The sequence below is a fragment of the Dermacentor silvarum genome, chromosome 6 (genome assembly GCF_013339745.2).
Source record: "Dermacentor silvarum isolate Dsil-2018 chromosome 6, BIME_Dsil_1.4, whole genome shotgun sequence".
Taxonomy (NCBI): domain Eukaryota; kingdom Metazoa; phylum Arthropoda; class Arachnida; order Ixodida; family Ixodidae; genus Dermacentor; species Dermacentor silvarum.
Genome location: NC_051159.1, coordinates 20,190,152 through 20,216,081, shown reverse-complemented (window position 1 = coordinate 20,216,081; position 25,930 = coordinate 20,190,152). Strand labels below are relative to the sequence as shown.

At 47.6% G+C, this 25,930-nt stretch overlaps 1 protein-coding gene across 1 annotated transcript in view; it reads right to left on the bottom strand.

The window, feature by feature from the left end:
* The window catches only part of LOC119455318 (collagen alpha-1(I) chain), a 694,093-nt gene that overhangs the window by 89,012 nt on the left and 579,151 nt on the right, over nt 1-25,930 (bottom strand). Inside the window, exon 35 of the mRNA XM_037716715.2 lies at nt 20,377-20,592. Coding sequence (XP_037572643.2) covers nt 20,377-20,592 — 216 coding nt within the window. The remainder of the gene's footprint in view (nt 1-20,376; nt 20,593-25,930) is intronic.

Here is a 25,930-nt window from a genome sequence, read left to right as displayed (position 1 = left end):
AACGGCGAAAATTTCTGCGGTTTTAAAAGCTAATGAACGGTCATACGTTTTAATAATTAAGAACTTATGGACCTGAAGGAACAGTGCTTTTTACTTGCATTGATTTTTGCTGCTTCGCTATCTAAAGGACAAACTTCTCTCGGCGGGAAAGTTGAGCGAAGCGGTCAATGACTTCGGACACGTTGATGCCGACGTCTCTGTGGCTGTATAGAAGCGCCAGCCTAACCATGCGTTCCACAGACATTGTAGAGCGCAAGTAGTTTTTTAGTAAACTCTTGTTAAAAAAATATTCTCTCTGTGCTGGCAGTGGTCACTGGAAGGGTGACTAGAAGCTGCAGCAGTATTTACACATTTACATAGAACCTGCTGTCGCAATGAGAGACGGGCATCTATTCCGGTGCTAAAACCTAAAACAATCCCTTCATGTCGTTGGCATACTTGTTTAGGTACCTTGCAGAAACAGTAGGCTGTTCGATTCCAGCGATGTCCGTCGTTTCGTCAGGAAGTGTGGAGAAGCAACCTGCTTTTGAATATAGGCTTTCTTTGATAATGTCCCCACAAATTTCTATAATTTGGTTTTGTTTGTGCGTCTGGGCTTAAATACGAGGCATTACTGGGCCAACTTTCCAAATGGTTCTTCAGATATGTACCGCCACAATCAGCTGGCATACGAAGAAGCACTCTGAAAATGCCTGTATTTTCAGCAGGAGCATTGCTTATATCCATAGGGCCCCTGTCCCTGTGGCCACGGAGAGCCAGACCTTGTCGCCCGCAAAAAAAAAAAAAAAAAAAAAAAATCGCAATAATGGGCCATTTACTTTTCTTTGTTTTGTCATATTTTACTTTGCCTGCCCTAGTCCAGCTGATCAATCCCATTGGGCACGCTTCCTGAAAATGTTTGGAGAAAATTATCAGCTGCTAGCTGACAGTCACGGTGATATTTAGTATTTTCGCGTGTGTGGGAGATTGCGAGCGCGCGCTTCCATTTATGGAACGGCTTGGACACGAGCGTTTTGGTGCGCGCATGTTGGCCCAAGTTTATAAGAACATTAACCCCATAAAGTTCTATAATTGAAAATCTTTTAAAGCATGCCTTTGGAAATGTCAGCGCACCTTTCGCGTCAAAAGTTTATAAAGAACTTTATACCCAAAAAGTTTCGTAATTGAAATCCATGCGCTCCGTATATTCCGCGGCCGCTGCGAGATGCCGCAATGCGCCCGCTCGCTATCGAAAAGCGGATGAAAGTTTGTGCTCGGATGGGGCTCCTTGCGTTACGTGACTCCAGGTGCAAGGGCGTTGTCACGAAATCCAGCCCGAGTTCGCAATGTTCGTGCCGAAATGTCTTTTCGAGCGTGAAAAAGACATTGTAGACAAAATCCAGAATGATTGCCGGCGTCGGTGGTAGTTTTAGTTGGTGGTGCATGCCCGCACGAAAAAATTTCGGGGGGGGGGGGGGGGGCTGAAGCCCCATCAGCCCCCCCCCCCCCCCCCCTGGCTACGCGCCTGCTGTCTGTGTCTTATAGTCGCCCAGAGACAGCATTATTACTTGGTCCTTTAAGGAACACGTCCATTTGGATGTGTGGAGTTTTACGAGCGTAGTCAGTCCACTGCGGTGGTACAGTGGTTACGGTGCTCGGCTTCTAACCGAAGGTCGCTGTTTCAATCCCCGCCGCGGCGGTTGCATTTCGATATAGGTGAAATGCTAGAGGCCCGTGTACACTGCGATGTCAGTGCACGTTAAAGAACACCAGATTGTCGAAGTTTCCGGAGCCCTCCTATGGCGTGCCTCATAATCATATCGTGGTTTTAGCACGTAAAACCCAAAATATTCTCATTGTTACAAGCGTAGCTCTCGCACGGGGAAAAAGTTTTCCAGTCTGACACGGCTATGTTTGGTGGCAGGAGGGTGCGAACGGTCCGCAGGCGCCTTTCTCTTTTTCAGTCTTTGTCAAATGAGCAGGGCAGTCGGGAAACTTCGTCGGCACGGCGTCTTTTGCCAGAACCGCCTTTCGCGGTGCACTCACAACAACGTGTCCTCTGTAGACTGCTTCCGACGTCTTCGTCACGCACCTCGGCTTGAAGTGCTTCTCGCACACGTAGTCAGTCGACTGCAGCACGCGGTCCTTGCGCGGAATCGCATGGCGCCATATCTTCAGGCGGTCCGTTTCTCGGGGTGCAGCAAAAAGCGACACTTTTTCAGTGCACATCTCGTAGCCACATTTGTACCATGGCAAAAAAAAAAAAAAACGCTTCTTGCCCATTTCACGGCTTGCTCACACGAAGAGCACAGCTTGTCATCGCACTCAAAGAATGAAAACAAGGGCGCAACGTGGCGATAACTGCTTCGACTAGACGGCGAACGCTCGTCCACAAATGCGCAATAGGGGCCGGCTCGCCCGGATGTCGGCCACGCGACCGCTCCTGCCATCTCGCGGCGTGATGGAGCGGAGGTACCGAAGTTCGACGCAGCGAGTGCACGGCGGCGGCGCTCCGTCGTTCTACCTGTACTTCTAACACCGTGGGCAAAATGATCGAGTGTCTCAATCGCAATGTCTCGGACGACGCAGACATATTTGTCAATCTAACAAAGATGAAGACCCTGAAGTCCATGTACGTCTCAGATGTGGTGCACAAGGGAGACTTGAACGCCTGGCTCCACTACCTCTGCCAGACGCCTTTTCCTTTTCCTCTTGCGCCGATCGTTGCTCTGATCGACCGGAACCTACCAAGGTTACTCGCAAACAGGGCAGTGCTTATTAAAATCGTCCAGTTAATGAGTGCCAGCCTATCGGACCTACCGCACCAAGAAAGCTGTTCGAAGTTCGAATATGTAGGTTCGTCAAACCTACATATCGTTGTGGGCGGAAACATGTACAATGTTTAGCGGCCATGGATGACCAGCAGTCCCGGGAAGAACTGACGACGAACACGCCGAAGAGCGGTCGCTTCCCCATATCTACCTTGGCAAGGCGCGGCGCATCTGCCTGGACGTGAGCCCGATGGTCTTCGACTCGCCATCAGCAAAATCCGTCGCTTGAACCGTCACGGCATCGTGCCATGCCATGTCTTGTTGATGGTAACAAAAGTTCTGCGGCTCCGCTTCAAAGCTTCGTCGACGATTGTCTGCAATCAGACTTTGCCTTCCCCCAAGGAAACCCTAACTCCATCTATTACTGGGCGCAACGCAAGCGAGACATGTTCGCCATGGTTCGACAAATCGGAAAGCCATGTCTTCCTGATCCTGAGTGTGTCGGAGCTGCCGGACGAGTGTCTACTGACAGTCATCGAGAGGAGCCCGTGGAGGTGCACCGCCACGCGTTCACCGATATGCCGACAAGGCGGAACTCCTCACAAATTATCTTGTGTCGGACCCCATGAAAAATGACTCTACTTTGACAATCTGGTGCGACCCATCGCACAGCACGAAGACCTTCCCCTTTGGGAAGCACCCAGTCATGCATTACTTCAAGCGAATCGAGTTTCAGCAGAAGGGGCGCATCCAAGCGCACATGCTCAACTTGCTCAACAAGGCATCTGAAAAGAAGATCCGCCACAACATGCCCAATGAGACGCCCTAGTGGACTCACTCAAGTGCTTCGATAGTGATCTGCTCAAGCGGTAGCGATGCCAAATTCACCAGCACAGTTTCACACACTACACGTGTGACAAGAAGGTGTGCCGATTCCGCGTGCCACTTTGGCCCTTGAGCAAGACGCCCACCCTGAAGCGCAGTGGTAACCCATCGAGCTCGAGGTGCTGCGCGCCAAGTCCAACGACATACATCGGCGCCTCGAGGAGGTTGACTCACAACGGCATCCACCCTGAGGAAGTCTATTTGAGCGTTTAGATAGGCATACGGACTTCTCATCATGCTGCTGCGGTGCTTTTAACCCGAGAGACCGTTGCACCACGTGGAAGGAATAAGAGCAATTCGATTAAAATTCCATTCAACTGAACGACCGTATTTCTAACATGGGAGCCGCGCCAAAAGCTTGTGAACGCCTTCAACCCCTGGATTGTCTTCGCATTACAATCCAGAGCGGACATTCAGCTCATTGCGGACGCGTACTTGTGCGCCACGTACATGGTGGAATACGTGAACTAGGAGAACCACGGTTTTACAACCTGCACAACGCACTCGCAGACATGCAGCAGCCTGACGTCGCGCTCTACGGGCTGGTGGTGGCCCAGTAAACCACAAATGTACAGCCTCCCGCATTTTTAGCTATTTCGAGCGAGAACATTATAATATGGTCGTACGTCGTCCAGAAGGCAACATCGCATTAGACGACTCTTGCACAGGAGAGTGCTTAGTGCACTTGAGAATACTTCTGCCGGCCTCGCCTATTATCGTCGCTGAAAGGCGCTAAAATGACGCGTGATGGACGCTCGCGCGATATAACTAAAAATGCGGGAGGCTGTACATAAGACGTACTCGTAAGGTTGATATGTCTGAGACAAAAAAAAAACTACGTTTTATGAACATCTAAGGGATGTCCCATTTGTGCTGAATACTTAAACTTCGCCGGATTTTAATAAAGTTGTTTCCATCCAACCATGTGGCAGTTCAAAAGACGTCCTTTTGCATCCTATTCTGTTTGTCTAATGTACATCAAAGACGTGTTAACCAAGGACGTACTTTGGACAAAGCATCGTGTTCGTAACAGAGCGCATCTGAAAGAGTTTGCCTCGAATTGGCAAGCTTGTGGTACTATATATGTTTTGCCAATGCTTTCTAATTACTGTTGCAGTAAAGATTGCTAATAAATTTGACAATTTCGTTGTTGAAATTGCTATCTAAGGCTGGCTCCGTCATGCCGCTACGAGATCTGCATCGGAAAAGGTAAATAGGAGTATTGACTCTTGGTAATTTATGCAGAAAGCTATGTTTATTAACCTACCAGTGACATATTATTGCAGAAGTTGGACATCTGGTGTTTGGGAAGTTTTACTGAGTCTTTGGTGCAGTTTGAGCCGGAACTACATGCACACGAATGTTTGACAGTACACTTTGTGTGGTAGCATAAGGGAGTACAAAAGAGAAAAATAATTTCAGCTGTGCTAGTAAGTTACCCATTCACAACAGAAAAAGAAGCCGCTCTCACCGTGAGAAAAGGCTCGGCCACGCAGAAAAGGCACAATGACAAGACTGGCGGCAACACCGCCTCATGGAATTTTACAGTATGCAAAATTAGCCAAACCAGACTTTCTTTTTGGTTGGTTTTGGTTGGTTTGGAAGGCGCTTTCCTGTGCCCTGTGGTTTGTGTGTGTGCTTGTGTATTCCCAGGGAGAAGGCCACAACGAGGTTAATGCTGGGATATCGTGCTCGAATGTGTCATCGGCCATAATTTCAAGAAAAAACCCTGAGCTCTCGACAGACCACCGACGCTTCGGGCAACCTGACAGCTGGTCACCCTCAGGTCGGATCTTCCGGCGGGGGAGGAGTCTGTTGAGTCCCGAATCGGCCGGGCGCATTCTTTGATTGTCTCCCATCGAGGCAGGCCCTTTCATGAGCGTCGCCCAGGGGCGACGGTGCCCGATACCGACGAGATGGGCAAACAAGCGCCCCAACTCGGCAGTGCGCATTCTTTGGGTGCTTCCCCCGATTCCACCCCCTTCATCAGCGGCCGTCTACCTGGCGACGCTGGCCCGACATCGGCAGTGACGTTCGGACAAAGGCAATGACCGGTGGAAGGAGTGTCAACCCCCTGTTTCCAGATTGTCTCGTCCTTGCTTCGAAGGTGAAACATTTGAGGCGGAGTTCGGTGAACAATACGACCCCTGTGATTGGCCGCATCAAGGTCATCTGATTCCCTAATCGGGTAAACTAGGGAAGACGAATGTTTTATAAGGAGACACCTTGCGTGCAGTGGTGTGCCCTGACGTGCTCTGATATCGGCTCAGACATGTAGTGAGCTGAGACTTTCAAAGTGCTCCCGCATGGAGTGTGCTTCCATATTTGGAGCCACTGTAAATATGTAAATAAACCCCTTTTCTCTCTCGCTTTACTCCCGGACGTACTCATCCCTCTGGCTGAAGGATCACCGGCCTAAACGCTACCCGAGTCTCAACACTGGAAAGCTTGTGCGAGCTGCTTCGTAAAGATTTGGCCCCTGAACGGTCAGTCATAGGTGAGCGAGCGAAGTTTCATCGTCGAGGTCAGAAGGAACATGAAACGACACTACAGTACGTGGCGGAGTTACGGACATTGGCGCAAACATGCGAGTTTGGTGCATTTTTTGACGAGTCGCTTCGAGACAGATTTGTGTGCCATTTGGACAGAGTCGACATTCAAAGTCACTTGTTTTCGGGAGACAAGAACCTAACGTTTAAACGAGCCGTTGACCGCGCAACAGATTAGAAAGCTACGCTCGCTAACGCTACAGCTGCTCATTCGAAGCCTGAAAGCAGGTTCGGGGTGCCCACCAGGGCAACAACAAAATGCTTCCGCTGTAACTCAAATCACACTACCAATTCGTGTCCGCACGTCAATGCGACTTATTTTTTCTGCAACAAGAAAGGGCGCTCTCAGAAAGCCTGCCTAAGGCGGCAAGGAAAATTGCAGCCGAAGCGAAAGCGAACAGTACAGAACGTTGGGGTGTTACAACCGTCAGAACCGCCCCTGCAAAGTGTTGCAACGAAAGAGGTAGAGAAAGGAGACCCCATCATGCTCAGCTTAATTGTCGAGGGTGTTCCCTTGCAAATGGAGCCTGATACGGGAGCCGCTGTTTCGGTAATGTCCGTGGGTCAGTTCCGCTCACTTTTTCCGACAGTACCTCTTAAGGAAACTAAGTTGACGCTGAGGACTTTTACTAGTGAACCCGTGAAGTCATGCGGTGTTTGTTTTCTTAGAGCTGAGCACAACGATCAGTGCCAGTACTTGCCGCTATACGTGCTTCCCCAGAGCGGTCCAGCCCTGTTCGGGCGCAACTGGCTCGATTGGAGTCAAGTTCGCGGACTGCAACAGCTACTGTGTGAGACATCATTAAGCGCTCAACGAATTCCCGAGCTACAGACCTTGCTTGACTGCTATAAGGACATCTTCAAGAACGAGATAGGCACCATCCGACGTGAGAAGGCAAGTCTTGTTTTCAAAGACGGAAAGACGCCAAAATTTTTTGAAGTTCAAAGCGTTCCATTTTCTCTAAACAGTACTGTTGAGCAAGAGTTGTCTAGACAAGAACAGATGGGCATATTCAAACCGGTAACGAGTAGCGAGTACGCCACTCCAGTGGTGTCAGTTTTGAAGCGGGACGGGTCAATAAGTGTATGCGGTGATTACAAGCTGACACTGAACCCCATAACAGAATAGAACATTACCCGTTACCCAAGCTCGACGAGCTGTTTGGGGCCCTCGCTGGCGGACAGCAATTTTTAAAATTTATCTTAACATGGCGTACTAGCAAGTAGAAATGGATGGAGAGTCAAAACGGTGCCTTACGCTTAACACCCACAAGGGTCTTTACGCCGTGAATCATCTATCCTTCCGAATTGCTTCGGCACCGGCAATATTGCAGAAAATAATAGATAATCTCCTGAAGGGGCTCAACTTCGTGTTTTACTACATTGCCGATATCCTAATTACGGGTCGCTCAAAGGAAGAACACTTGAAGAACCTTGACGCAGTTCTCAAAAGGCTGTCAGAACGTGGAATTCGCGTCAAGCCATCGAAGTTCTATCTGTTTTTCGATTCAATTTAGCCCGACGACTGTTCCACTTCGAACACCGAGCACAATACGTTTTTTCCCCAGTGTATTCTTTTTCTAAACTTCCTTCGCCCATTTTGTGCAAACCACCGAATTCCTGGCAGTTCCCCCAAGGCGGGTATGTGTCACTTGTGCAGAGGAACAACAACAACGACAACGATAGGACCAGAGTGCACATTTAGTGAGCAGTGTTGATCTATATGGAAGTGAAGAAGGAGGTGTAAAGACATTTCCGGCACACTCGCGCATCCCTAGAGATATGGTGATTTTTTGATATCTCAATTAAACCACCAATTAGCAGTCACCGCCTGTCTTGTTTTGTTCTTCTCGTGTTTTAATTCTTTTTGCGGTGCTTTAAAAAGGAGCGATAAAATAGTTATTTAATCTTGGAATGAAAAGTTTGTAAGGGGGTTTATTTACAAGCAGGGACTATACGTAACAACAGCCTTGGTCCAAGAGCGTCGGTCACTGTCTCGCGCTCTCCGGGCGGCTGGGCTTCGTCATCCTCACTCAATGGCTGCGGACTCTCTTCCCCATTACATTGGCCCCGGCGACGAAGAGGAGCCATCCTGGCGACTCAAGGTGAGGCAAGCACCAGAGGGTCGTAGTAGGGCTTTAAGCAGCCCACGTGGACTGTTTCACGACCACGGCAGCGTCTGTCGGTGGGAGGTGTCACAGGCTCGACGACGTAGCTCACCGGCGATGTGCATTCAACGATCCGGTAGGGACCATGATACTTCGCGACAAACTTGCGGGAGAGACCAGGGGTGGGGCACGGGATTGAAAGCCACACGAACGAGCCAACAGGGAAGGTAGGGGTAGGTTCAGCCGGGTCAAGGCGCTCTTTTTGAAGACCCTGGCTCACGGATGTAAATGAGCGTGCGAGTTGGCGGCACTCTTCGGCACATTGAGCAAGTTCTGAGACTGGGCGGTGTTCGGATGCATCCGGGCGGTACTGAAGTATAGTGTCCAGTGTGGAAGATGGCTCACGTCCGTATAGTAAAAAAAAGGCGAAAATCCAGTGGTGGCTTGCGTGGCTGTGTTGTATGTATATGTCACAAAAGGAAGCACCAAGTCCCAATTAGAATGCTCGGACGCTATGTACATGGATAGCATATTACCGAGTGTTCGGTTAAAGCGCTCCGTCAAGCCATTAGTTTGCGGATGATAACTTGTAGTGGCGCGATGAATGACATTGCACTCACTGAGAAGCTCTTGGATGACTTGAGAAAGAAACACACGCCCTCGGTCACTAAGCAGCTTACGTGGCGCACCATGGCGAAGAACGAAGCGGCGCAAGACGAACAAGGCAACATTGCGAGCTGAAGCTGTTGCAAGAGCGGCGGTTTCGGCATATCGAGTGAGATGGTCGACGGCCACAATAATCCACCGATTGCCCGCAGGGGTGGAAGGAAGGGGTCCGTACAGGTCTATGCCGATTCTATCAAACGGGCGAGCGGGACACGACAAAGGTTGTAATGGGCCAGGTGTGTGACAAGTTGTTTTCCGGCGTTGACACTCAATGCAGGAACGAATGTACTTGCGGACGTATGTGTACATTCCACGCTAGTAGAATCGCTGGCGAAGTCTATCATACGTTTTCAAAACGCCAGCATGCGCGTTTTGTGGGTCTGCGTGAAAGTCCGTGCACAGATCGGAGCGCAAATGGCGAGGTATAACAAGAAGCCACTTTCGACCATCGGGCTGGTAGTTGCGGCGGTACAACATGTCGTCCCGGAGCGCATAATGAGGTACTTGGCGACGAAGGGCACGAGAGAGCGGTGGGGCTGGTGTCGTCGAAGGCACAGAAAGAACGTCGATCAGCGAGGCGATCCAGGGATCCTTGCGCTGTTCGGAAGGCATGTCAGTGATATTGGAAGTTGCGGAAAGGGAAACAGGCGCAACGTCAGAAGACACCGGCGAGCGGGAAAGTGCGTCGGCGTCGGCATGCTTGCGTCCGGAGCGGTAAAGAACGCGAATATCGAATTCTTGCAAACGAAGCGCCCAACGTCCAAGTCGACCCGACGGATCCTTCAGTGAAGCCAGCCAACAGAGCGAATGATGATCGGTGACGACATCAAACGAATTGCCATACAAGGGCGAAATTTCTGCAACGCCCAAACAATTGCCAAACATTCCTTCTCGGTAACCGAGTAGTTGGACTCTGCCTTGGTAAGGGCACGACTCGCATAGGCAACTACGTACTCAGAGAAGCCCAGCTTACGTTGGGCAAGGACAGCGCCAAGGCCGATCCCACTAGCATCCGTGTGTACCTCGGTCGGAGCGGCAGGGTCGAAGTGACGTAGGATGGGCGGTGAAGTCAAGAGACGGCGTAATGTTGCGAAAGCCTCATCACACGCCGGCGACCAACCAGACAGCTATCGCCGGTGAGCAGCTTCGTCAGTGGTGCTATTATAGAAGCGAAGTTCTGCACAAAGCGGCGAAAGTATGAGCATAGACCAAGGAAGCTGCGAAGCGCTTTCACGGTGGTAGGCTTCGGGAATTCAGCAACAGCACGAAGTTTCTGCGGATCGGGAAGGACGCCGTCCTTAGAGACTACGTGGCCCAGGATGGTGAGTTTGCGAGCTCCGAATCGGCACTTCTTGATGTTAAGCTGAAGGCCTGCGCACGTCAAACAGCTCAGTACCTCGTGAAGTCGACGGAGGTGACTGTCGAAATCAGGGGAGAAAACGACGACGTCGTCCAGGTAGCACAGGCACGTCTTCCATTTCAACCCACGCAAGACACTGTCCATCATCCTTTCGAATGTAGCTGGGGCATTACATAGGCCGAAGGGCATAACATTGAATTCGTACAGCCCATCGGGAGTTACGAAGGCAGTTTTCGGGCGATCGGATGTTGCCATAGGGACCTGCCAATAACCGGACCGTAAGTCTAGTGATGAAAAGAATTCGGCTCCTTGCAAGCAGTCGAAGGCATCATCGATGCGTGGCAGGGGATACACATCTTTTCGCGTAACTTTGTTCAATCGGCGGTAGTCGACGCAGAAGCGGATTGAGCCATCTTTTTTCTTCACAAGAACAACAGGCGACGACCAGGGGCTGCAGGACGGCTGAATGATGCCGCGCTGAAACATGTCGTCGACTTGTTCGGCGATCACATGACGCTCAGCAGGGGATACGCGGTAAGGGCGCTGGCGCAGAGGCGCTTGTGAGCTGGTGTTAATCGGATGGAGAACAGTATGCGTGCGGCCTAATGACGTCTTCTGGCAATCAAACGAGCCTCGAAACTGGTTGAGGAGTGCAAGAAGTTTCGCGCGGTGCACCTCTGCAAGTTCTTCGTCGATGGCGGAGCCGAACATACTTAAAGGCGGTCGATCAGGCGTACTAGCAGAAGGCGTCAAGGCACTAAGGTGGAAGTTGTCCACGTCGTCAAGGCAGAAGATAGAGGATACGTCGAACGCCTGAATTCTGCCGATACATTCTCCACGGAGTAAGGTTGAGGGAACCGGCAACGGATTCGTAACAAATAAGGATGTGGCACCGTTGGTCATGTCGAGAACGGCAAAAGGCAACGTGAGATTACTGCGGTGTTGAACGGTCTCGGAGGGTGAAAAGAGAACTGCAGACTCACGAACAGCGGCACAGGACACGGGGACAAGGACTGTACTACTGGGTGGTATGTTCGTATCCTCAGCGACAAACAACTTTTCCATTGTAGGTGCAGACGACGCGGAACACAACGCAGAGAACGCCACCTCGGCACGAGCACAGTCAATAACAGCATGATGGCGAGAAAGAAAATCCCAACCAAGGATGACATCATGCGAACAGGCTGGTAGCACAAGAAACTCAATGGGATAAACAACTTCTTGAATTATGACGCGGGCTGTGCAGGCGGCTAACGGCTGAATATGGTGTGCGGTCGCGGTACGGAGGGATAATCCCGTTGACGTCGTCGTAACCTTCCGAAGCAAGCGGCAAAGTTTACATCAGTCAAGGCCGCAATCGAGTCGTTCTGTTCCAGAGGGCGTCGAGTTTGGGCGCGTTGCTTGCGCAATTCGTCGAAACTCTGGCACAAGCTGACAACATCTGCGACGGTTTGGGGGTCTTTGGCCAATAACATTTGAAACGCGTCATCGGCAATTCCTTTCAGGATTTGCTTGATCTTATCCGACTCGTGCATCGACCGGTTGATACGCTTACACAAGTCGACGACGTCTTCAATATAAGTGGTGAAGTTCTCACCGGGTTGTTGAGCGCGTTCACGATGTCGCTGTTCTGCGCGGAGCTTGCGTACTGCGGGGCGGCCGAAGATTTCCGAAAAAGTGGTCTTGAACGAGGCCCAGTTATGAATCTCCGCTTCGTGATTGCGGAACCAGAGACTGGCGACGCCAGTGAAGTAAAATATGACATTGGTCAGCCTAGTCGCATCGTCCCATTTGTTGACTGCGCTCACCCTCTGGTAAGTTGCCAACCAGTCCTCGACGTCTTGGTCGTCAGTCCCGCTGAATATCGGCGGGTGACGCTGAGGCAGCACACCGGGACAGACGGTGGGTTGAGTCTGAGAAGGACCTTGGGTGGTGGTTTCTTCATCCATCGTTGGCGCTGGAGGCAGGGTACGGCTACGTAGTTCCAGGTTGGGAGACTAGGAGATACCCAGCACCTTTCCACCAAACTGTAAGGGGGTTTATTTAAAAGCTGGGACAATACGTAACAACAGCCTTGGTCCAAGAGCGTCGGTCACTGTCTCGCGCTCTCCGGGCGGCTGGGCTTCGTCATCCTCACTCAATGGCTGCGGACTCTCTTCCCCACTACAAGTTGTACGTTTTTTCTTCATATAAACTCTTTCAGGTCCTATGTACGCAATTGTTTACGCCAAGACACTGCATCAGCTGCAAAAGCATTCATGAAGGTAAATACATTTAGAATGCGTCGCATACAACTTGAAACACTTCTGATAGGAATTCTGCTGTAAGTTTGAATGACAAGTGCAAAACCTCATAGTCAAACAAATGGGAAGGCAGGCAGACGGTTGCGTACTTTTGCTCGGTGTGAGTACTTCACTGTATTTCGCGGATTCACTCTTTCAGTGTTTTCCTAATGTGTTGCACAGTTATAATTTGAAAGGGGCTGGATGGGTGCTTTTCAAGCCTTCTAAACATGAAATAACTAATACTCCATGCAAAAACTCTCCACCGAGAGTTTTTGCATTCACATTCTATACACTTGACAAAACTCACTGAAGAATAGAAAATTCTTAATCTGAGGTTAACAAAGAAGCTCGAGGACAAATTAAAGACCGCTCCAAGAGCGATGGAACGAAAAATGTGAGGCCGAACGAAAATGTAATGCCTAGGATGGATAACCGGTGGAGCAGTAGAGTTACAGAATGGATACCAAGAGAAGGGAATCGCAGTCGCGAACGGCAGAAAACTAGGTGGGGTGATGAACTTAGGAAATTTGCAGGCGCAAGTTGGAATCAGCTAACGCTAGATAGGGGTAATTGGAGGTCGCAGGAAGAGGCCTTCGTCCTGCAATGGACATAAATATAGGCTGATGATGATGATCATGATGAATCTGTTCTAGAGCTCTAGGCTTTGTATTATTCTGAAGATGTAAGAAATGTGGTAAAATTAGTTTTCAAGGAGCAGAATCATTTGACACTTAAAAGGTTAGGCGCCAATTACCTTCTGTGTACGGCTAATAAGTCTAGCATATTGTGAATTTTGCAGAGTAAGAAGTAGAGATGGGTCGCTCAGGAGCGAGCCGGATCTTGTGAGCGGCTCTTTTTAAAGAGCGAGTGAGCGGCGGTTCAGTAAAAATGACCGGCGGTTCTTTTGGAGAAAGGGAGCCGGTTCTCTCGCGTTCAGAGAGCCGTGCCGATGCGTTCCGTCAGAGCCGTGTCTTCTGCTGGGTGCGACTCCGCGCCATCTATTAGCGGTACGAGAAAGCAACTGCCCTCCGACCCTTCCTCGCAAGAGTCGCCTTCACCCCCTCACCTTCGGCTGAAGAACGAAAGAACCTCCGCTCACTTACTGAACCTCGGCTCCCTCGCTCTTCAAAAGAGCGGCTCAAAAGATCCGGCTCGCTCCTGAGCGCTCAGGAGCGAGCCGCTCTTTTCGCCACGGCTCCCTCGATCTTCAAAAGATCCGGCTCACTTTCTGTGCCCGCGCAATCACTCCGGGAGCGCCGTTCAGCCTCCTCTCCTGACCTCCTCGCAGGTCGCCCGCTAGGGGCGCTGCTACCCCAGAATAGTTAAAGCCCCTTGATGTTAGAAAGCAGCGACACTCTCCCCCGCGCGCGCGCTTCCCTCCTCAATTCTCCTCGGATTTCTCCCCCTCACCGGGCCGGCGCGGCGCTGAACCCTCCAGTGGCTCGCTGCAGCCGCATTAGAATCAATGCGCGCGCTAGTTTATTCGGCCTTTTGAAGCGTTGTATGGGAATTTATCCCTTGTGAAACTGTCATGACGAAATTACGTTTCCGATAGAACGTCGTGACATTTTTAGGGGCGAAGCTCCTTATAGCGGCACCCGTTCCGTCCCCGTCGTAGTAGTAGTGTGTAACCAGTCTGAGAAAAATGAGAAAAAAATTCCGAAGTTGTGTCCGTAGCGCGGAATCGAACCAGGGACCCCTCGCTTCCGAGCGCGCGGCGTTAGCCCACTACGCCACGAAGCGGACATGGACAAACGCACCACGATGGCTATAAATACCCAACATTAACGAAAGGCCGCGTTTCTAGCGCGTTTCTAACGCGTTTGTGCTAGCGCGTTACGGCCCGTGTAAGCAGCTGGTGTAAGACGCTGTGGCCTCTCCACCTTACCTTCAACGCGTTTCGAACGCGCTGCCCAAAGCGGTGGCAAGTCAAGTTCAAGTCGAGGAGCGTTTATGAATACGGGGGGTATACTCTCTCAGCAGTCATGTGATGGCGTCGGCAAACGCGGTGCACGTTCCGGCATGTGTAAATGGCTGCGTAAGACGCTGTGGCCGCTCCCCCTTACTAGAGAGTACTGCACGTTTCTAACGCGTTTGTGCTAACGTCCCCTTAAGCAGGAGATCCGATGATTCCCTCCGGAGCTTCGCCCACTCATCATCATTCACCTCGTGGATCTGCTGTCATTTTTTTTTGGACGCTTCGATAAATACAAGCGGAAGCGCTCCGAAAAAATGAGTACCAAGCAGTGGCTGAGCTGTTTACCTCTACGTCGCCACTTGGGTTGTCCGTAACGCGGAGGTGTATTGGGTGCATACAATATAAGCAGCGTAGAGTATAAACGAGAATTTGGTTCACAATCTTCGCTCTTAAAAGGCTCAGAGAAGGTAACCAAGAAGAAATGTGATAGTTTACTTAAAGTGAATTCACCAAAATGAGTGGGCCAAAAGCCTTTGTACCAATGCCACTGTGCGAAATACGTGCTGTGTTTGCGAAACAGCCAACATAGAACTTTACACACGCGCCTGTATTCCGTCACTATGAAACGACGAGAAATTACATTCCATCACCTCTGGGAGTAACCTAAGTCTCTCTCTCAAAAAAAAAAAGGCTGATTGCTTACACGGAAACTGCTAAGACTGGCACTTGATAATTAACTTACAGACTTCAAGATGTCAAGTTTATCAGAATTGAGGGAGATTATCAGAAGCACGTGGCTTGTACTTAATGAGCATGTGCGAATAGTACATAATACATAATACCACTTATCTACCTATATATTGCGGTTCATGCCTTCGCAACATAAAGTACATAAAGAAAAAAATGCTCGCAGTATTGAAACTTTGCAAAGATACAATAAGCACGCAATAAGAGTAAAATAGTTCCTTGGCTTCACAAGTATCAGGCGCAAGGATCACACGCACACACACACGCGCGCGCACACACATACATGCACACACATACACGCACACACGCACGCACATACACAAACACGCACACACACACGCACACAACTACAAAGTATGAGTTAGTCATTAACTCACAAATTACATACATTTGAAAACTAACGCACGCGCGAAAAGACAAAAAGCTTCGTCACGGCTCGAAGAGTCAACGAAAATTTCCGCCGACTCACTTAAAAAAAAAGGTATATGCACAGTTATCGGTGCTCTCTATTAGAACTGAACGAAGAGTCCGGCTATGCGAAGAGCATTAAAATCTCCATACAACTTCATCCACAAATATGAGGAAAGCTGCAACATTCACCTCGCAAAGAACGGCGTGCTTAGAAGGGGCGAAATCCCTTCTCCCGATGTTATGGAGCCACTGCTTCCGACGCACGACATTCCGTTCACCTCGGGGGATATAAAATAAGGCTTGCCCTTTCTCTGGCCTGCTGCTGCATTGAAACGCGCAGCAGCAAGGCATTTTCACGGAGAACGAATCTCAGATTCCTACGAAAGGATGGAAAAACTTGGGAAACACACGTTCGGAGCGGCAGCGCGACCACCACTTGGACTGCTCATGGCGAGCGGGAGAAACTAAAGGCGCGCGAAAGCAAGTTTCGCGCCGTTTTCGTGACGTCAGGGTCACCTGACGGGGTAGTCTCGAGCGCCACAGCCATTTAGCGTGGCGGATGCGCTGCCTCCGCGAAACAGGGGGAGAAAAAGAGGAGGTTGACCGCGCCGGCGAGGGTGTTGCGGCGTAGATCAAAGCGTGTCGCTACTTTCTAACATCAAGGGGTTTTAAGAATAGTTCGCTAGCCGCAGTGCATGGTTAAAGGCGGGAAAAATTGCGTGTGCGCGTCTCTATTAGTGTAAAATCGAGACAATATTAATTTGCCTCGCCTGCCGACGGTTCACTGGTTTGCTGGGAGATCACCTATTTGCAGCAGTCCACGGCTGGGAAAGAAACTTGCCTTCTGCCTTGGATTGACGCGGTGAGCTGCGGCAGGGTATTGAAGGACTGTGGCTATGGTGACACTGTCGGTTCCGTATTGAGGACGTCTAGCAACAGCGCAAATGAGAGCCTTCTGGCCGAAAAGAAGACATTGTGGTCACGAGTGAGTTGTGCTACTTTAAGTGGTTTGATAGGGCGCTAGCCTTTGCGAGTTGATACCCAGTAGTATGGCGTGTTGTTGTGGACCTGGATGCACCTCGTACAGTAAGAGAAAGGTTCCGGGCATCTCATTTCATGAAATTCCGAGCGATGAAGAACTTCCAGAGAAGTGGCTCCAAGTTTGAATGTGTCAAACGTGGAATGCGTCAGATGCTTGCTGTGAGAGATGCACTTTCGATTTGTTCTGACTAGAAAGCTCTCGTCTGACGACAATGAATCTTTTTTTGAGTGGTTGAGGAGGTCAGCTGGAAGCAACGATCAGACAGACTCACGGGCAGTTTTGTGCGGAACAGAAAAGTCTCTGAAGACAGGCATTGCGTCAACATCGACAAACAGCAACGTGATGGACACGGAAGATGGCACATGCTCGTCGCTACGCCGGCAACTGAGCGTAAGCACTACGCCAGAACCATCCAAAAAATTTCCCAAAGAGGCAACAGCAGCGCTGTTCAACCACATTACCCGCCGCAAAGAAACGCTTCGTTCGCCAGAATGTGCATGCAGCACTAGCGATGGTTTGCGGGATACCTATCGAGAGTTGTTAAGGTGTTAATGAGCGGTTGTCTTGCAAAGAATGCCTCAGTTTGGTTGACAAAGCCCAAGCCCTCGGCACCGTCAGATTCTCTGATTAGGCTTCAAGGCAGAAGCCGTCTGCTGTATCGGTCAGACGAACTCGTAGTTGTGCTGAAGTCTTTGCACAAGTAGGTTGAAGTAGTGCTCGCTAAGCTAAGAAATTTTAAGCAGCCGCTGAGGGAGACTGCCGTGAATGCTGCTCAAGTTCTGCGAGAGCGTGAACTATTGAATTGTTCAGTGCCTGAACATCACGATAAGCTGTTTGAGATCATGGTAACAAAGTTATTCCGCCCTCTATTCACTAATTGTGCGCTGAAGCTAACGGACAAGAACTACATCGCAAAACTTTTTTCACAGAAGCCCCTGTCACGAAAGCTCCACAAACTTTACATCCAAATGATGGCAATAAATGTTTTTGTTGTGCAGTTATTAGATCCGACATTATTTTTTTCCACATTGGCATACAAAACATATGTAAGCATGTATGTAAACATATATAAGCAGAAGGAAAATGAAGCTTCATACTAGTACAGATAACAGCTGTGGTTTTCCTTTTATCGTTCTTTTCTTTTTGAAGAAGCAATGCGCTGGCGGCCTGTACGCTTCTGTGTCGGCGTTAAACGTCCGCAGATGTTGTAAAACAATAGAATCGGCACCGGTAAAAAAAATAGCGTGAGATATAGTTATGCTACAGCGCACGCCGCCGTAGAGCGTCCTGTATTTCTATTCTGGGGTAGCACCGCCAACTGGTGGTGAGTGATGGCACTAGGCGCGACGACCGGTTCCCTGCGTTCTCGGCGCCGATGGGCAGGCATGAAGTATATAGGAGGCTATGATCCGGCTCGCTCCTGAGCGCGCCGCTCTAGTAGCCACGGCTCCCTCGCTCTTCAAGAGATCCGGCTCGCTCCTGAGCGCTCAGGAGCGCGCCGCTCTTTTGAAGAGCGAGGGAGCTGTGGTTCAGTAAGTGAGCGGCGGTTCTTTCGGAGAGAGGAAGCCGGCTGGGCTCTCTCTCGTTCATTGAGCGTGAGGAACCGTTTCTAGAAAACACTCAGGAACGAGCCGGATCTTTTGAGCCGCTCTTTTGAAGAGCGATTCAGCCGTGGTTCACTAAGTGAGCGGCGTTTCTTTCGGAGTGAGGAAGCCGGTTCGCTCTCCTTGAATGATCCGTGCCAAACCGTTCTGTCAGAGCTGGGTCTTCTGCTGGGTTTCGAGGTTTCGATTTCTGACCGACGAATGGTGGCCGGTGTGGGCATACTCGCGCTACTGGTACTCGCTCGCAGTGGTGTGCGCAGCAGTCCCTTTGGTTTCTTTGTGCGTCCTATGGTGGGTGGCACCCGATGCCACCGAGGGGAGAAGTAAAGAAGTCTTAATTGGTAAAGGCTGGTACCATTCGTTGCCTGCTGCTGTTCGAACGATGTCTCACGACTCTCACCAATCGCACATCGTGCGCTGGTCCAATAACACTTCGAAGATGGTCTTCCGTGGCATAAAGACAACAGGTGAACGTACAGTTTACGTCCTGGTGTTCATTTGTGCTAATTAGTGTAGTCATGAAAATGTCACCTATGGCATCCACTTCAGTGCATTTTCTGAGCGTGTGTCATTAGCACGTCATTAAAACGAGGCCAATGATCTGTTGAGTTGTAATAGAACTTCATTCCTTTTTGTTTTGTCTTGGCGTATGATGGTATGATCGCCAGTATCGCGCGTGCACTCAAGCGAAAAAAAAAAAACGAAAGTAACGTGCGGCAGTTTTGTGGATCTTTCGTGTGATTTTTGTATACTACTTCAAGAAATGATTTCTACATTCATTTTGCATGGCGTTACAGCTTACTCATATTATAGTGAACGTACGTATGTGAATAAATTAATAAAGTTGAAACATAATGTACAATCATTTTGTGTTTTTATTTTGACAAAGGTTGATTTTAAAGTAGCACAAAAACAGACAAGCTTCTGTAATGACAATCAAGTTACATATTTTTTTTCTGAAAGAAGTACGTCGCATTCTGCCTGTCACAGTATCATAACCATTTTTTCCCCAATATCAGAAAAGAAAGTTTTATTACAACTAAAAATTCACGCTTTTAATATATGTAAAAATAATCTCTAAACATAGCGAAAATACCAATAACACGGCTATTAAATTGTGCATATATTGTTTTTTTCAAAGCCAGATAACTATAGAATATGCATACACTTACATAGCTTACACGTTTAAGTGAACCGGTGAGCCGCTCAAATGAACCGGTTCATTTCAGTGAGCGGAGCCGTTCCGAGCCGCTCACTGAAGTGAGCCGTTTTGCCCATCTCTAGTAAGAAGGCTATTATAGTACATTGTGTTTTATTCTAGCCAAAGGATTCAGTAAACTGAAAATATTTTTCCGCTGCCATTTAGGCCATCAGTGGCAATGTCTTTCGCGATTTCGGTAATTATTGTTTGCACGTTTTACATGTTTTGTTGCTTTTCTCTTCACAGCAATATGCAAGAATTTGCAGATCTGTCTGCTTTATCTTCTTCCACTTTACGAGCTACACTTGTTTTGGAATGCCTACAAGCGTGCCGGGAGTTTTCTAACACAAAAAGAAAACAATACCAATAAATTGTTACAGAGAGCCTGTAAAGGCGAAAGCCTTTTCGAAGGAAAGAGCAGGCTTCGTCGTCGGGGACGGACAAGCCTTGATACCAAGAGACAATGCGTCAGCTCGTCTTCAGGGTTTCATTTCTTCTTTTTCTTTTCGTGTCCATGCACGCAATTTCGCGTGCCACGCGGCTGCCTCCAAACCTCGTTCTCGTCCGCTTCTATGCGCCGCACACTGTAGCAGACGACGCTACCACTATACTTGAAACAGGCGTTTCAACAGAGCCTTCGCAATACAGAGGGGCATGAAGCACGACAAAGTAACGCAACTGCTTTTTTTTTTTTCAGTGCTACGAAGTTGCGACGCCGCGGAGAAATTGTTTTTTAGTGCCTATGTTTTTTTGCACCAAGTGATTGTTCGGCAACAGCTTGCCAGTTTTGTAATAATCGGCACCGTTTTGGAATAATCAGCAGTGAAAAGGTTGCTTGATAAACACTCACTTGAGGACCACGCGGTCCTGCTTGTCCCGCGGGTCCTTGCAGTCCCGGCAGTCCAGGCAGACCGCGGTCACCCTGAGTGCCTTGTGGTCCTGGGCTCCCTGGATGGCCGGTTGGACCTTCAGCACCAGCTTCACCTTTGGCACCAGGGAAACCAAGAGGGCCGGGGGGGCCAGCTGGCCCCGGAGCCCCAACCCTGCCAGCGTCACCGGTAGCGCCCTGAGGAAAAGGGTTCTCATAACCTGCACTTTCGCAGGCTGGAATTTACAGAAGTGAACAATGCGACATTTCCAGCATCAAGGTGCAAAGTGCCTTAGTGGTGCTCAAATCATTTACTACCCTGATGAACGAACATTTTATACGCTAGAGGCGTCGTGTCCGCATCTGAGTAACGCTTCAGACACTTCCTAGATCTTAAATGCGAACAAAAATGTTTCAGAGTGGCTGATAAACGGTCATTGAGCTTTTACCATGTACAAGTACCCGCGATATCTTCATGAAACCCTATGAAATGTTCTTAAACTGAAAAATAAGGCGGACGTTGCGATAGACTACGCAGCGAAAAGTAAGAGATCTCCTGTTGTTAGTGATTTCTTTTGTAGCAAAACATGTCGTGCAAGCTATTGGCATTGATAAAAAAAGTCAACATTTACTTTAGCATACGCTAAAGAGGATGAACGCGAATGCCTGCGCATTCACGGGACATTCATTATAAAATTCGGCAGACTACTTACGTGTCGGAATGCGAAAGCATCATATCGTTAGTAGACTTTGGAACGTCATCAACGAGCTCATTTTATACACTCATGACGTGGCACCCCGCACCGCCACGTGCACCGCCCAATGACGCACGCACTAGGCCACACCTTTAGTCAGCCAGATGGCTGCGACGTGACGTATGCAATCACGCGCACGCTAGGCACACCTTTATAGTAAACCAGAACCGTGGTTTAAATTGCTTTCGGAAACACTTCCTGATAAAACCTGGTTGAACTCGAGGGGCTGTTTCGTGCCGTGGTCCACAAACTGTCGACTCTGTCCACGTGCTGAAACCATACACCACTCTTTTATAGACTGTACGAATGCTATATTTTTCTGGGACATTCTCTAACGGACGCTGTCCTGCCGTTTAAGATTACTGGTGGTTCTCCCTATGACATGTTTGTAGTACTGGGTTTATACAGCTTATGAGAGCTAGACTGTCTGATCGCCAAGCCGAAGGCCCGCGATCTACAAGATAATTCTTGCATGAAAGTGCAGCTTACTTAAGAAGTGCGTACGCTGCGCATGAACCTCCGCCTGATTGGATGCACTTATTGGACGCATGTGTGTGTTTGCCCGAGCTATGTCCGTACTGTAATATATATTCACTTCTGTTGTCCATGTAATATAGCAATTTTCCATGTAATAAAAAAAGAGCAGCCGTGACTTCACGCAAGCGTGCTCGTCTCGCACCCTAGAGGCCCGGGCTCGATTCCCACCCACACCAAAATGTATCAAAAAGCCAGTAATTTACTCTGTTTACAGCAACCTCCCTGAGAAAGCTTACGCCAATACGAGCTTTTTTTGGGGTGTTTTTACTCCTTGTGGCGTAAGCGCAGTTTCGCCATGGGCACCGCCAACATAGACACCGAAGGCTTCGGTGTCTATGTTCCGACAATGCAACACAGCTTGTTCATTTGTGCCCCAAATGCATCGGTATTGCACCCCGCTACAAGTTTCGGGGATGTTCAAGAGGCCGGAAAGAAACACGCAAAAGCTACTACTTCGATATATTCCCACGAGGAGTATTTAAACGGCAGTAGCTGGTTGGTACTTGTCAAGCGACACAGCATAAAAACACAAGCTTCCGCCTAGCTCGAGCATGCACTCATGCCCACATCGTTTTTGTCTTCATCGCTCAACCATAACAATACAACAGTGCACGAAAACCAGGACGGATAGGAAGAAAGACACGCCCCACCAGCGCTTACTCGCACCTCTTGCTTGGCGTGTGTGCCATTCTTCCTATTCATGCTGCTTTTTGAGCGCTGTCACATATAGGAGTGATGAATTACAAACTCCACGAAATCACACTTTTATTGCCGGAAATGTTGCGTAATGGAAGAAACTTAATTACAGTTTTGAGCGTGCTCTACAGCTTTTTCAATTAAAGTTATACCAAAAGGGGCATGCCAAATTTGTATAATTAAACTTAGCTTTGTTAGCTGAGCTTAGCACTACAAGCTGAGCTAAGCATGAGCTAAGTAATTATTAATTTGACTGAGATAGCTAAATGAACGTCGCGAAGTGAGCTGAAATTAGTTTTTAGGTAGCTAATCGCACTTCAGAAAATAGGGTGAGCTGCACGATCGATTAAAAATAAGAATAGCGCGAGAAACAGGGACAGACGAATAAAGTCTGAAGAAACGAAGGAAGAACGAAGAAAGTTCTTCGCTGGCCCCTCTATCTGTCGCTGTTCTTAATTTGAACGTGAACAACCAACATGCCTAAGTCTCAACCCTTCACAGCTACACAATCGGCTATCAACAATGCAGATGATATACCATTTATTGTAATGTTTAGTGCAAATTATGTGAAATAGGCGGTGCGGTGTTAATTACGCAGATATTTTCAGTAACATTTACCTCATTTGTAAATGAAGGTATTTGGTGGATGATGTGTGCGCACACATTTTTTTGTTTTTTTTTTTTTGTTTCTGAATTAGGCAAAGCACATAATACTACAGGATACTCTTCAGACCTAGCACTAATTTCATTTACAGGAAAAATAAAAGCTCTATAGACAAGGCAAACATATCTGGCGCTGCATTCGTAGATATATCGACAGCACTTGATTAATCAATACATGACATTTTATTTAACAAATTGATCGCGGAAGGCATTACTCGTCCCTCCTTATCTTTCAACTCTCTCTATCAGGTCGACAAAAGGCAGTTTATATTCACCCTGCATTATCAGATTTCTTGCTAATACAGAAAGGTGTGCCACGATGATTCATTCTTGGACTTCTTTTATTTTTAATTGATAATATTGATCTTTCAAATTGTCTTAACAAGACTGATCCGTATTTATATGCAGAAGATACCACAATGTTAGCTACTGACCGTTCACTGTCAGTTCTAACAGGCAAACATAACTGTGACATCAATAACGTATTGAACTGGTGTCGTCCTAATGGCTTTACAATTAATCCTAAAACAACATTAATAATATTATGCTCCAGTCACAAACTTATTTCGTTGAATCTTGTATGCACCCTTGGCAATAATTTTATTTACGCTGTCGATGGGTCTTCATTTCTTGGAGTAATACTGGATTCTAACCTCAAATACAGAAGTCACATTGCGTACATTCAATGAAAATTGATGTATGGTATAAGAGTATTGCTGAAAGCACGTCATTATTTTACCACGTCCACCTTGCTTAAATTAGGCTTCGCCTTCATTCATAGCCATTTTCATTACTGCATAGCATCATAGGGGAACACCTATTCAACACACCTAACGCCTCTACTATACAAACTGAGCCAAGCTATTAGAATTCTCACATTCAATACATACCATTCTAATGGTTCACATCTACTCCAAAGCTTCAAGACGCCCTCTATACAACAATTATACAAGTTTAGCATCATAATTATCGTGTTCAAGTCTATAAACCTATTTACTTTATCCAGTATTTTATTGGGTAATCGTGTCGTTAATAATAACCAAACCAGATGTGCCTCTGATAGGAATTTTTTATTGCCTTCAAGATAGGGGAAATAGGGCAGGCATACTGCTTATTTTACAGCCTTACAATTGCGGAATCTCCTCCCATCACACAATGGACAATCTTCCATTTAGAAATTTCAAAAAGCAGTTGTTATCATTACTAATAAATGCCTAGTACTTTGAATTCTTATCATGTATTTGTTGCTTTATATTGTAAAAGATTGGTTATGTTTTTCCTTCATCGAATAGTTTGACTATATGTATTTTCGTACGTAGTGCTACTTGACTCAATATTGACTACTTGGAGAAATCACGTTTTATCAATTTTAGCTATAAAAATGCTCATAGTTTATGGTTTCATTTAATGAAAATGGTCTCGTTCTGTGTTTAACATTTTGTAACTCTGAGGAGGGTTACAATAAATTGTAATAACGCGTGGGTTAGTCGTGAAATAATACACATCAAACGTAAATCAGAGTGATTGAGAAAGAAAAACGTCAGGGCGAAGACTGCCATATAACTGCAAAGTAATGTGGTAACTCATGTACAACAGGTTAAGCGTCATTATTTCAATTCTCCACTTCCTGAATTCCTATAAAGAGATCCGGCAAAATTCTGGCGTTATTTCGGGTAGACAAAAGAAAGTGTTGAATAAATTACAATAAACTATCAGCCATTAAGTAATGCTGCTAATTTAACGCACATATTTCACGTGTAATTTCATAGTCTTCTTTCTCAGAAGGACATCTATGCCACGCGGAACGGATTTTCCAAGCTAGGTCGCGGGATCGAATCCCGGCCATGGCGGCCCAATTTAGATGGGAGCGGAATGCGAAAACACCCGTGTACTTTATTTAGGTGCACGTTAAAGGTGGTCGAAATTATTCCACTACGGCGTGCCTCATAATCAGATGGTGGTTTTGGCACCCCATCATTTGATTTAATTTTCCAATTTCCAAGCTCGATATACCACTGATAACAACGGGCTTGTGTCTATGCTACGTAAATTAAACGACAAAAAGAGCACGGGAACAGATGGACTTGCAAATGCATTCTCGAAACGCTTTGCGGCACAGATTCCAGAAAACATGTTATGAGCTTTTCAGTTTTCCATAAACACTAGTGATCGCCCAGCAGATTGGAAACGCCATACAATACAAAATACAAAATACATCAGAAAGGTGATAACTAAAATTAACAATTAGAGGCCCGTCTCGATTACTTCTTCTATTTAGAAACTTATGGAGAACGTCAAGGCTGGTAATGTTAGGCCTTCTTTGCCTAAAACAAACAAAACGTTTTGTTATAATTTAATATGGTATCACAAAGGAAAAATATACAACAGCTCAGCTACTTTTACACGATTTTTTGAAGCTGCTACATCCCTCACGGCAAATAGATTATTTTTTTAGAGACTTTAGTAAAACGATCGACTAGGGCCTTAGTAATAGAGACCTTAGTATGACCTTAGACACCGTAGTAAAACAAACTCGGATTCAGTGATCTTCTTTGTTATTTAGTGAAGTGGTTGGAAATGTATTTGAAAAAATAGAAATGAATTCGCTGTGGTGGATGAATAAGTTTCCGATATTCTTCGTGTCTCTCTTGGTGGGCGGAAGTGTATTGTACTAGGTACTTTGCTGTTTTAGTGCATGTAAATCAGACCTAGTGTTCGATTTTGTGTGTAAAATCTATTTTCAGATTACTGTATTGGAATATCAAGAAATATTGTGAAAGTGACCATGCTGTTTTACGCACCAGTTCTTAAAGTTTGACAAGTGGTGTTGAACAAGGGACATGGAAGTCAACATTATAATATAACCCGTAAAGTACAGCTTAGTG